The following is a 12,024-nucleotide window of genomic DNA, read 5'->3' on the forward strand; positions in this document are numbered from 1 at the left end:
CGATTCATTTGAATTATTAAATGCTTCCTTAAAGAATCTTTTTATACTTGCTTCCCTTTTTTTAGAGTTAATTATTGATGTGGTGACAAGCTGAAAAGACGAAGAATTATAATTTCTTCCTCCCCTCATTCGGGGCTGGAGAAATGCCTTTTGACAATGGTTGTCTATTTAGAAAAATACAAAGAAAACACAAAGGCAAAGAGCTGAATGTTGTTTCAGAAAAGATTCGCTAAAACCACCGTATCATGCGAACCGTAAACGCGGCGCACGTTTCTCGGAAAATACCAGTTAGGGAGGAAGCCGGGACGTAGCCTTTGGGGCCCCGCTTTCGCCACACGGCAGAAGCAGCTACAAGGACACGGACTCGCTTTTCATTTTAAAGACTTCGTCGTATTCTCCAGGCCCCACGATTTGATTATCTCGAACGCAGAGAGGGAATGTTACCATTTCCAGAGCTTGTTAAAGAATCAACCCCCCAGCCTCCGGCGGGAGGGAACGGCCCTTGTCATCGCCACAGCGCAGGTTTGGGGGCATTTGACACCCCCCACCTGTTTCTTTTATAGGACCTTGTGTTGCATTATTGGTTTTATAAACGGGTGAGTCATGGGCCCACCGTGTAGCTGGACTCAGGCTCCGTCGGCCTGATTCTACCACGGACGCCACACCCCCGGGCGCGGGTTTTCTGCGGGCGAGACGGCGGGAGGGAGCCGGCGCAGGCCGCAGGGCCTCCTGGAGAGGCGTGGGCACCGCCTACCTTTCCCGTGAGCTCCTGGATGCGAGGGACCGGCTTCCCCTTCTGGTGGCGCGGGGTGGCGGGGCTCTGTCCGTCCCAGTCCCGCAGCTCCTCGAGGCTCCTCAGGTAGAGCAGGGCGCGGAGGCCGGTGCAGTAGTCGCCGATCACCGTGAAGTCCTGGTTCTGGACCGCGCTGCACACCTGGGGGTGACATTCAATATCATTCTGTATGAGTTTCAGGGGTTCCGCAAGAGTGAGTAGAAAACCGTGTACTGTACACAGTGGTCCCCCGCTGCTTCGAGCGCCCACCTGGCCCCGCACGTATTTACCTGGATGCTAGTGGCCATGTTCCCTACGCTGGGGTCCACGTTTCGGCGCCTGTTCCCTAGCTACCAGCCTGGGCTGCCTAATCCCTTCACCTGTTCGCCCAGCGCCCCCGCCCCCGCAGCCGCCGGCCTGTTCTCTGTAGCTGCCAGTCGGCTTCTGCTGTTTACTTTGTTAGCGGAGGCTTTCCGGAGCTCACGCGCCTCTGGCTGAAAATCCCTGCACAACTGTTGGGTTGACAGTTGGCTCCCACGTGGACTGAACGTTCGGGGGGAAGGCCCGCATTTATCTTGGTCACTACATTATGCCCAGTGACGAGCTCAGGGGTTGTCACTTTTTCCGGCTCTCGATAAATATGCATTGAACAAATGAATAACTCCGAAGAGATCTTTTCATCTGAGTAACGATGTCAGAAAATAGAGATTAAAGAAATTCTAGAGGTAAGGAAGACGGTCTTTCTAGTAGGGTCCTCCCAACAGAAGCAGACCCGTGAGTCTGTTAGACCGTGAGTTTCGGCTTGAATGTACCGGATCTAGATGCGCACTCGTGGGCTGATTATTCCCGAGACCACCTCTCCTGCTCTGACACCACCCGTGGGCTCCAGAGGCTCACTGACAACCCTGCCGTCCCTTCAAATTCAAGACTTAAAACGGGGAGCCCAGCACCTCTCCTCATCTATAGTCCAGATCAGTCCAGAGCAGCCACCACCCGAACAAAACTGAGCAAAGAAAAACTCGTTTCTATCCCTTCCCGCCGACGTTAAACTCAGCCTACACCACGGTGCCTGGATGCGGCGGCCACGGAGAAAACTCGTGTCACACGTGAACGAAACGGCGAAATACCTGAAAGTAGGAGATAAAACAGGTTCTGTTTCAAGGCGTCCTAAAGCCTTTTGGGTCTTTAATTAATGAATTTCATTACAATCTGGGAGCCTCGCGTGGCTGTTGATAGGTTGGTTGAGCGAATCTGTTAAACACACACTACGGGGTCCAGAGTGGGGAAGGCGAGGGGGGAGAGAGCCGCGGGCCCAGGAGCTCTCAGCAAGCACTGGGGGTGCCTCCGGGACGCGTGCTGGAAAGAAGGCCGAGCTTGGAACTCGGGGAATGTGAGCATTTAGGAGGAAGGCCGTGAAGGACGCCGGGCGGAGCTGAGCAGAAGGGACCCATCACAGCACCTGGGAAGATGTCAGGTGTGTCATGAAGACCGACGACCTCGGGGCTGGAGCCTGACCGGCGGGCTTAGCAACCGGGGAGACACCGACCGCGTCGGCGTTCAGAGCGCCCGCCCTGCGACACCGAAGGAGCCATGTGGGCGGGCGGAGGGGTGGATGTGATGGGGGAAACGGAAGACACAGGTCAGGCGGCTTTGCAGTGAATAGTCAAGTTTAATTTCCGCCAACCCCTGACTTTCTCCAGTGAGAAGACACAAAAGCCATTCGTTCTCTTCGTGCACAAATGTGGCACAATTTGTGTGTGGTAGACGCGGCCAAGGGGTGCTGAAGCCGCCAGAAAGTAGACTTGGTGCATCCCAGCGAGGCCCATGGCTGGGAAGAGGGGGCCTCTCGCAGGCTCTGTTCCACGGCGTCCACGCTCCACACAACTGGGAGCCACGCCGGGCACGTGGAGGGGGCGGGAGCCTGAAGAGGAGGGGAGACTGGCGGGTGCCACTGAGCGTGGCTGGACGATGCTGTGTCGCTGCGTCGGAAACCTGGACGCCACCCTCAGACGCGGGCCCAGAGGGGACCCTTCGGATACGTTTGATCACAAGGCAAAGGTCAACTATTTGTCTGCCTTCCCAGACTGAGTGTCTCCTTTCCGGTAAGACCGCACACCAATCTTCCCGGCGGAATTTCTGGTGGCAGGCACTTGGCACCTGGGTATCTTCTTTTAAAGTGTGAACATCCACGTAAATGGTCCGAGGAGCTGATTAAAACGCAGGCTCTGATTCTGTGGGTTTGGAGGGAGGCCCACGGCCCCGTATGTGTGACGAGCGCCCGTCGGGTGCGGCTGACGCTGCTGGGTCGCCGAGCACAGCCAGGCTCGCGGGCCGGCTGGGGGGACCCCCCCCCCCAAACACAAAGCGCAGCTTGTCTCCACTTTCCTAGTCGATTCCGGCAACGTTTCCACGGCCCTTTACGGAAGCGCTGCTTATAACAATTCGCCACGTCTGAAGAAACCAGTAATTTCTGATTCGATAGTAATGGGACCCTAAAAAAACCTCAGGGTGTAAGCACCCCGCTGGGAACAGGGCTGTGACCACAGGACTCAGGCCCAGGAAGCGGATTTGCTGGGGGAGGTGCCGAGTCCGCCTGCCCGGCCCTCCCTAAGGAATCGGTTCCTCCTGACGCTCGAAACAGGCCCCGCCACTCCTCAACGGTGCGTTTTACATGACAGCTCGTAATTGTTTGTTTAACAGCTCTGATTAGGCTTCCTAATGGCTGTTAACACGTTTGCTCGCTGTAATTTGTGAGTTCTCCGTGGTGAGGGCTGGTTTATCTTCCTCCTCAGCGGGGCACCAGGTATCCTCACGAGGGTCACCGGCGCCATTCATCGTTTCCGGAGCGCGAGCAGCCCCGCAGCTCCTGGGCCCTCAGCAGGACCAGCCCCGCGGGGGCCGGGCAGGCGGTGCCCTGGGTTCTCTCACGGAATCGAAGGCGTCTGTGCAAAGGGGACGTACAGACGCCCGGGGGAGGCGGGGTGGAGTGCCGCGCCTTCGCGTTGCTTCTCCCGAAACGGGGTGAACCACACTGACAGTAAATTTCCTACTCATGGTGATTCACGTGACATTTTGAAATGTGACAGTTTCTGAACAGGGACCCTGGACGATTAGGTAACTCCCAGGAGCCCACGGTCATAACGGTGCCTTTTTATTTCTTATCACACAGGTGGTCCCGGAAACGTGCCACCAGGCCGCACGCGAGGAAAACGCACGCTTACGACTCAGGTCCAAAGTCGTCTCGAAGCTCCGGCAAGTCCCGTAGCAGGACTTCAGCAGCTTCAAACAGTTCCAAGCAGAGAGCCAAGCGAGCGGCGAACAGACGCCGGCGCTCGGAATAACCGGCCCTCCCGGGACCCCCATCGCGGCCTCTGCCCAGGCCGACTCCCCCTGCTGCGGGGAGGGAGCCGGGAGCGCTCAGCAGGCGGTTTTAAAACACCTTTTCTTCGAAAAACTTGTATTACTCAAAAATGCCCACTGGTTCATTCAGCCTCCCGTCCCACGGACACTACTTTCCGAACGAGTGCCCTGGTTTCTTCCCCAGGGCTTTCCTCAGACAGAGCCGCCTGCGGAGCCCGGGGCACGCCGTCTGTCCTACATCCGTCCGGGGGAACCCTCCTGGGAAAGCCGCTGGGGACCGAGAGCAGAGTCACGCGGAGCGGCCGCCTAGCGCGCGGCTTCCTGGGCACAGGCGGGCCGGCGGGGCCGCTCACGGGAACTGCCTCAGCTCTTATTGGGTATCTTCACGTGGAACTGGAGCCCCGGAGTTTCCTTTCCACATCGACTAATGTCTAAGATGAATTACCAGGTCGAGCCCTAGGACTCAAGTGACCCCATTTCCGTTGCAAACAATTAGCTTATGGCACACAGGTGAACACGTGGGAGGGCGTGTGCAGACCGGAAGGACGCGTCTCCACCGCCCCGCTTTGCCTGCACGAGCTAAAAACATCTGATTACCATCCTTTCCCCGCAAATCAACATGCTACAGGCTTAAAATAAATCACTGAATTAGAATAGGAATAGGAATTTTAAAAAGATAAACAAGGTAGATGCAGGTAACTGAGTTTTATGTGTTTTTCATTTCGGTCTTGTCTATAAAATGCCACACCGTAAATTAAACTATTGCTTAGATCCCCAAACTGGTTTTCGGAAAATTGCCTCATTATGTGATGCTCCACAGTGCAACAGACCTGGCTTTTTTTTTTTTTTTTTTAACTCTCTCTAGATTACTCACATTAATTTTGTGTGTTTTGGAAACACCAGGCCCTATGAATATGTAACACTGTTCTTTTTTTTTAAATCCTCACAAGATGATATTTTTTCCATTGTTTTTCAGAGAGAGCTGAAGGGAGAGAGACAGAGAGAGAGAGAAACATAGATGTGAGAGAGACACATAGATGGGTTGCCTCCCAAACGCACCCCAACTGGGGCCAGGGATCGAGCCCGCATCTGACGGACGTGTCCTTGACCGAAATCAAGCCCGAGACCCTTCAGCCTTCAGGCCGATGCTCTAACCCCTGAGCCAAACCGCCCAGGGAAACATCCTTCTTAATTCAGCTCCGGGGGACCAGGCACACGCGGTGCAGGGTGCGACCGGCCACCTGGAGTTCACCAGGGGCTGGGAGTTTTAGCTGCGTCACTTTTCGGGCCCAATAATGAGCCATGGAGCTCTGCTCCCGCCTCACACACGTTTCCGCATCGGGTGTCATCAGCAGGGAGGTGATGCCAGGAGGCGGTGAGTGACTTTGGGGGGCAACAATGAGATCACGGCTCACCCCTTAGAGAACGACAACTGGAATCCACAGGGGGAAATAGGCTAAACGTGATCAGCTCTGACACGTCCGTCGCCGTGGGGTTAAGCCGGCTAAGGGAACAGCTCTGACTCGTTCAGATCCGCAGACGCCTTCCCGTCCCTTACAGACACAGCGTAAGCCATCCGGGGGCGATGACGGCCTGTGGGGACAGGCCCACACGCTTAACTCCGGGATGCTGCTAGGCGCTGGTTCAGATCTGCCCCGTGAAGAGGCCAACAGCAGCACTGTCTTTCCGGCCCCCGGTCTGCGGGGCGGGGTCAGTGACCGGGAGGACTGGTGCCCGACCGGGACATGCACCCTGCAAGCGGGGGGACCTGACGGGAAAGCTCCGAAGCCCCCAGGAGCCACAAAAGCACGAAAAGGTGGGAGGTCCGACCACTAAGCGCAACAGAGAAGCAACATCTCCTGAGAGTTGGAAGAAGGCGAGTGAGTTAGGGAAAGAAATGCAGGAGCATGTTTTCAAAGGAATAGATGCAGGATTGTCTCCCTCCAGAAGGAAGTGTTTTCCAGACCCTTTATTTACTTTATTTAAAAATACACATTTGATGCAAATTACATTTCTTTCCTCTCTTCCTCTAAACCTCCTGGTGTCCACAGCTCAGCCTCAGGACTGCTTGCCCCAGGGTGCCCCGTGGGGAGCCCGGCCAGGTGCAGTCCGCAGGCGCCGCTCAGGCTCGCTCGCTCCCTTACGTGACCATTTGGGGCCACGTTACAGAGGGTGTGGGGTGCGGTGCTTACGACTAAAAGTGACCTCCACTTTCCTTTTGCCCCCAGTCGCTCTATTTAAAATAATGACCATGGCATCTCTCAGCCAGAGGTCCCCGTGTCAGCAGACGGCGCTCGGAGGCTCGGCTCGCCGGCGGTAATTGGGAATTAATGCTCTCCCGGTGAGGGGGCCGTGCCACTGATCACGCGGAGGCTACCGAGAGGCGGTCTCGCTCCCCCATCTGGGGGCTCTCATTGCTTTGCCCATAATGCATTTTTCTTTCGACTGGAATTTTTCTCTAATTGTCTCCATTTTTAATCTTCCAGTCGAAAGAAAAATTTTAACTTGTAACTAGAATCTGTAAAAACTCATGTCTCTGTCTCAAAACCTGAACTATAATGTGGACACCATAAAACACACACGTGATGCCCAGATACGTGTTTTTAGAGAGCCCGGCTTGTGAATGATTTCTTTTTTTACTCAGATAAAAGAGAAACCCATTTGGTTCTCTGAGAGATCACAACGCGTTGAACGGTCCGCAGGAAAACATTCACGAGTCTCCCCCAAACGCGTTTAACTTGGAAGCGTCGATGATGTGATTTTCTTTCTACAGCAAACTATTTTTTGTTTGTTGTTTTCATCTTCATTTGGGTATATTTTTTCCATTAATTTCTAGAGAGAGTGGAAGGTAGGGAAGGGGGGAGAGAGAAACACTGATGTGAGAGAGACACGCTGACTGCTTGCGCCCCGACCGGGCCGGGGATCGAGCTGGCAACCCAGGTGCGTGCCTTTGGCTGGAATAGAACCCAATACTTCTGACAAAATCCAGATTTTACGTTGTGTCAAACCCTTCATGGGTAAGAATTCTTCCGTCTGGAAGACTGACCAGCTTGTATCTTGACGCTGACCTTGACGTGCTCATCTAGACAAGGTCATCTGGCCTTGGCTTGGTTTCCGAATCGTGACGTAGGGGTCACTTGTGTCAATGGTCAGAACTCTGAGTCTCGAGCCACCTGGACCGGAGAGATGTCCTGACCGCAGTTTCCTTTGCAACTTCTTATAAACCTTAAGCTCACTGTCTGCCTCCTAAACTTGTCCACGGGAGACATGGTTTGGTTTCTAGAAAACGCCTTGCGAGCCCTGGCTGGTGTGGCTGGCGCGTCGGCCGGCGCACCAAAGGGTCTCGGGGTTGGTTCCCCTTCAAGGGCACGCACCTGGGTTGCAGGTTTGGTCCCCGGCCCGGGTCGGGGTGCCTGTGGGATGCAACCAGTGGATGTGTCTCTCCCACGTCCGTGTTTCTCTCTCTCCTCCCCCTTCCTCCCTCCCTCCTACTCTCTCGAAAAATCAATGGAAAAAATATCCTCGGGTGAGGGCGGATTTGGTTTTCTGTGTTTAGAGTGTCCGTCGCTGTCTGTCACGTGACGCAAATCCCCACTGTGCCCTCTTTCTGTTGTGTCCCAGGATTTTCTATTAACTTCAGTGACGAACCCACACAAAAGCAGTGGAACAAAGAAGCCCCGCCCGAGCAGTCTCCGTGCAGGCAGGTCACAGCTGCACATGAATGAACGTCCTATAATCTCCGACGTCCTGAGCCGGAGTCCTGAAGAGACGGGATTGTAACCGCAGCATCGTTATTAAGGGACAGAAACCCACAGCCACTCAGGAGAGAGGGTGGCACATTCTCTGCACACAGCGCAGGAGCGGGACAGCCTGTGAGGAGGCCTGTCGCCGAAAGCAGGGGCCTGGCCTGGGTTTTGGTGGGAACAGAAATCCGCAACTCACTTTCTAGGAACAGACATTGTCGACTGAGGCTTAAACCAGACGGGGGACAGAGGACTCACTGGGAAGGCTGGGTCTGGGACTAACAAGCAAAACCAAAATAAACAAATAAAAAGCCCATGTTAATGTACTCAAGTCCCTTCTTCAAAAGGTTTTAAAGGGCAATTCTTGCCCTGGTCGGGCGGCTCAGTTGGTTGGAAGGTCATCCTGTACGCTGAAGGGTCTCGGGTTCGATTCCTGGTCAGGGCACCCACCTGGGTTGCAGGTTCAATCCCGGGGTGGGGATTATAATGGGAGGCAACCAACTGGTGTGTCTCCCATTCTCTCTCTCCCCCCTCCCCTTTCTCTAAAATCAATTAACATATCCTTGGGTGAGAATTTTTTTTAAAAAAGGGCAATTATTCAAGTTATTTTTTGACAGTTCTCTTCATGAATAACAACTTGGCAGCCAGAAGCAAACTTATTTTCTTCAGAGCAGCCCCTAAAGACTCGACGACCTCGAGAGCTTGAGCGTGTCGTTTAACAAGGAGGCGTTTAGAAACCGCAGTATCCGAAACGGGCCAGGGGCCGTCGTAGCCTAACCCGCATGTTCTAACTAAGAGCCGGCCAAGGAAGGTGAGGAATCAGATTCCAAAGCCGCTGGGCTCACGCAGGTCAATGAGAAGTCCGCCGAGCAGACCGGCCACGTTGTAACAGCAGCTACCCAACCACACAGACGAGCGACCCAGCTGAACCTTGTTTCTTGGCCAGAGTTACCTGTGGTCCTGAGGTAACAGCTGCTTTCACTCCAAAGTTGAGCTGGAGACGTGATCCGGACGTGGCTGGTGACGTGGCTGGTTCAGACGTGGGTGGCTAGTTCCTCCCTGGCCACTCCCTTAGTTTTCATACTCAACGCTCACCGAGGCATTTTTAGGTAGAGTTATTGTATCTTTTACCATCAAGACGTCAGCATCCTTGTCAAAGCAAGTTATAGACTAAGATACCAGAGACAAACAGGGCCCGAGAGACGACACATTCCTAGGAATGGCATCGAGAATTTCAAAGGGGAAAATTGCTGATTAAAATGCAAGTGAAACCCTAAGATTTCTGTTTATCGACCACAAGGTGGTCTACAATATTTTGTGATTTTTAAAGAAATATTTCAGTTAAACTCTCAATTAGCAAAAATGTTAGCAGGTGATGATGGTGCAACCTAAGTATTTTGCGTCAATAAAAATTCATGATTCACCAACTTTAGTTGTGTGTGTTTTTTTATACAAATGTTACCTTTTCCGTAGTTCGTATCATTTTGCATATCGGCTCATCTACTTACGTTTCACATTTAGTGTATCTTATGCCTCTCCCGTCACTAAAATGTAGCCCCACGAGGTAATGGGCTTCTGTCTGTTCCACGCACAGAAGAATCCAATTCCTCGGATGGAGCTAGGCGGGCAGGAGGCTCTCGATCAGCATTTATTGAACTAATAGATGAACGGATGGTTCTCTGTGATACATACTGATTAATGGGAAAGGCACGCTCCTGTCCAGCTTATGGGAAACACTTTAGCTTCCCATTTCTGAAACGTCAGTACATTTTCTAAAATCACATAGAACACCGTGGTTATCAACTTCATTTAAAACCGAATATCCCAGTAGTGAACTCACCTGTCTACGTAGTTCATGTATCAAGAAAAATCAGAATCAAAATATTTATCCTCTCGCTATCTCTGTGCCCTGCTTTCTATCTCCTAGTGACTCAGCCCCACCCCCAGGATACTAAACACATTTTTTCTAATCACATCTTATACAAAATGCATTCTGTCAGGACATACTTCACTTTTCAGGGAAAACAACTAGAAAGGAAGATTTGAGGGTACTCCACCCGAAGGTGTACGAGCGGATGAGGGAATTTCTTCAAGGGAAATGTTATAGAAACAGAGAAGGGGTCGGGCTGGGCAACGAGAGCCAGTGAACGGATGGAATCGAGAAAACTGGGAGGGTGATGATGGAGGGATTCAGAGCCTTGAGGTGTGTGAAGCTCTGAACTAACTGTATAGGGAATTTAATGGAAAATTTTTTTAAAAAAGATGAATAAAAACGGATGCTGACTGGCACCAAGGCCCAGCTGACATCACACACCAAGAATTTGGGGTAAATCCAGTGGGCAGAGTTACCTGAATCTCTCTAATAAGATTCAGCAGCCCAGAAGAACAGAAAATGAAAGGTTACATTGACCCAGGAGGGTAAGTCCTCAATGGGAACAGGGAGTGGCCCCCAGGTTTGTTCTCACTTTATAATAGAAGCTTAACCACAGCTGCCACGTGCCACCCTTTTCTCAACAGGCCCCACAGAATGTCCCTGCTGTCACACAGTTTACACTGTATCTGTTAGAAGGGACAGACAGACACAAGTACTACCTGGAGGACCGAAGCTCCACTGTGGAGAAACTGGAGACCGCTCTCGGCCGAGTCGATTCCACCCGTGGCCAGAATGGGAAATCCGGGCAGCGCGCGGGCAATGGCGGTCACGGCCCTCAGGGCGACAGGCCGGATGGCCGTCCCTGCGGGAAGAGAGCGACGGGCGGTTAGCAGGCTGCCGGCTGAGCTACCGTCATCCAGTCACTGTGATGTGACGGCCCAGTTCAAGTTCCCCGTTTAAGACCTATACACATGTAGCACATAAACATTGTTACAAAGTATATCCATTTGTAGGGGGAGGTATATTTATTTTAGCAACTTGGAGGCTACTGTGGCACGCACTCCATTGTTGCTAAGAGAAGTGTGAGTGCATTTAGCAGGCAGGCAAGTCGATACAGTGTCGAGTTTTAAACTGTTAATAGTTATCTCTGGGGACAGGTTGAAGAGGAACTTTCAATTGGATAACTATACTGCCTATTGCTTGCTTAGGTAAAAAAGTGTTTATCATTCACTTCTGCAAGGCCAGGCTCTAAAGCACCAAGCTATAGCTCTTCCCTATTTTAAATGTGTGTAAAATTAAGTTACAGGGGGGAGTTAATTTCTATAACTAATAAAGATAAGCTGCCCATGCATGATAAAACCAAGAATATTAGTGTTACATTAATTATTGGCTAGGAATTTTATTAAAGCTACGGTAGTTGGTAATTGCTGTAACTATATGACCTAGTTTGCCTGAGAGACAGTCCAGGTTGATTATACCTGTGCTTATTTGTAATTACATGATATAATTATAAATAGCCTTCTCTTTCACTCTAAAAGTATCCCAGTTTGGATGGTAAATTATAAGGATAATTATACCCAGGAATCGGACAAAGGTAATCATGAATGCAGAGTGAAAGAGTGAAACCTGATTTAGAACAAGCCACAATCTATGAAAAGCTTAGAAACTATCTACAGCATCCAGGGCTCAGAGGCAGGTGAGAAGAAATAAATGTCCCTAAATGTGTTACTAGAGGGGCAGATACAGGGCCTTTGTCTGTGGCAACAGGGCCTCATTAGTCTGTAGGTTCGTTCTGTTTCCAGCCTGTAGGTGGCCACCACAAGCTACACTGATTAATCCACCCATTAGCAGCATCTTCAATACTGTCATCTTCAGGTAATTAGCAATTTATTTAAACAACCAATTTCTGTAGAAACAATTTCCATGAAATGCCCCGAACCTGCTTTTTTATAAACTAATAAAAGTGTTATGATAACCCCAGGCATTTGCAAATGCCATCAGTTCACCTTTCCTTGGGATAGTGCTGTGGCACTGTTTAAACAGCGACCGGTAACAGCGGCGTCACGCAGCGGCACCGGGAGCACGCTCTTCAGCGCGGCCCGGGAGGAACCCGGTGTGCGGACTGCTCACCTGGAGGAAAGACAGAGCCCAACAGACGGGGGTCGATGGAATGGGGACATGAGAGCCCCTTCCCATTTGCGGAGAGAAATGAGGCCTGTGAGACAGGGAACCTTCTATTTCCAAGGTAAAGGGGATGGGAGACCGTCCCTGCCACG

At 51.8% G+C, this 12,024-nt stretch overlaps 1 protein-coding gene across 1 annotated transcript in view; it reads right to left on the reverse strand.

Annotated features, from left to right (window-relative positions):
• Positions 1-12,024, reverse strand: part of DPYD (dihydropyrimidine dehydrogenase) — a 319,890-nt gene that overhangs the window by 37,081 nt on the left and 270,785 nt on the right. The window contains exons 19-20 of the mRNA XM_087827593.1: positions 10,468-10,610; positions 755-934 (exon numbers count right to left, since the gene is read on the reverse strand). Of these exons, the coding sequence (XP_087683719.1) occupies positions 755-934; positions 10,468-10,610 (323 nt within the window). The remainder of the gene's footprint in view (positions 1-754; positions 935-10,467; positions 10,611-12,024) is intronic.

The sequence above is a fragment of the Miniopterus natalensis genome, chromosome 19 (genome assembly GCF_054644295.1).
Source record: "Miniopterus natalensis isolate mMinNat1 chromosome 19, mMinNat1.hap1, whole genome shotgun sequence".
Taxonomy (NCBI): domain Eukaryota; kingdom Metazoa; phylum Chordata; class Mammalia; order Chiroptera; family Miniopteridae; genus Miniopterus; species Miniopterus natalensis.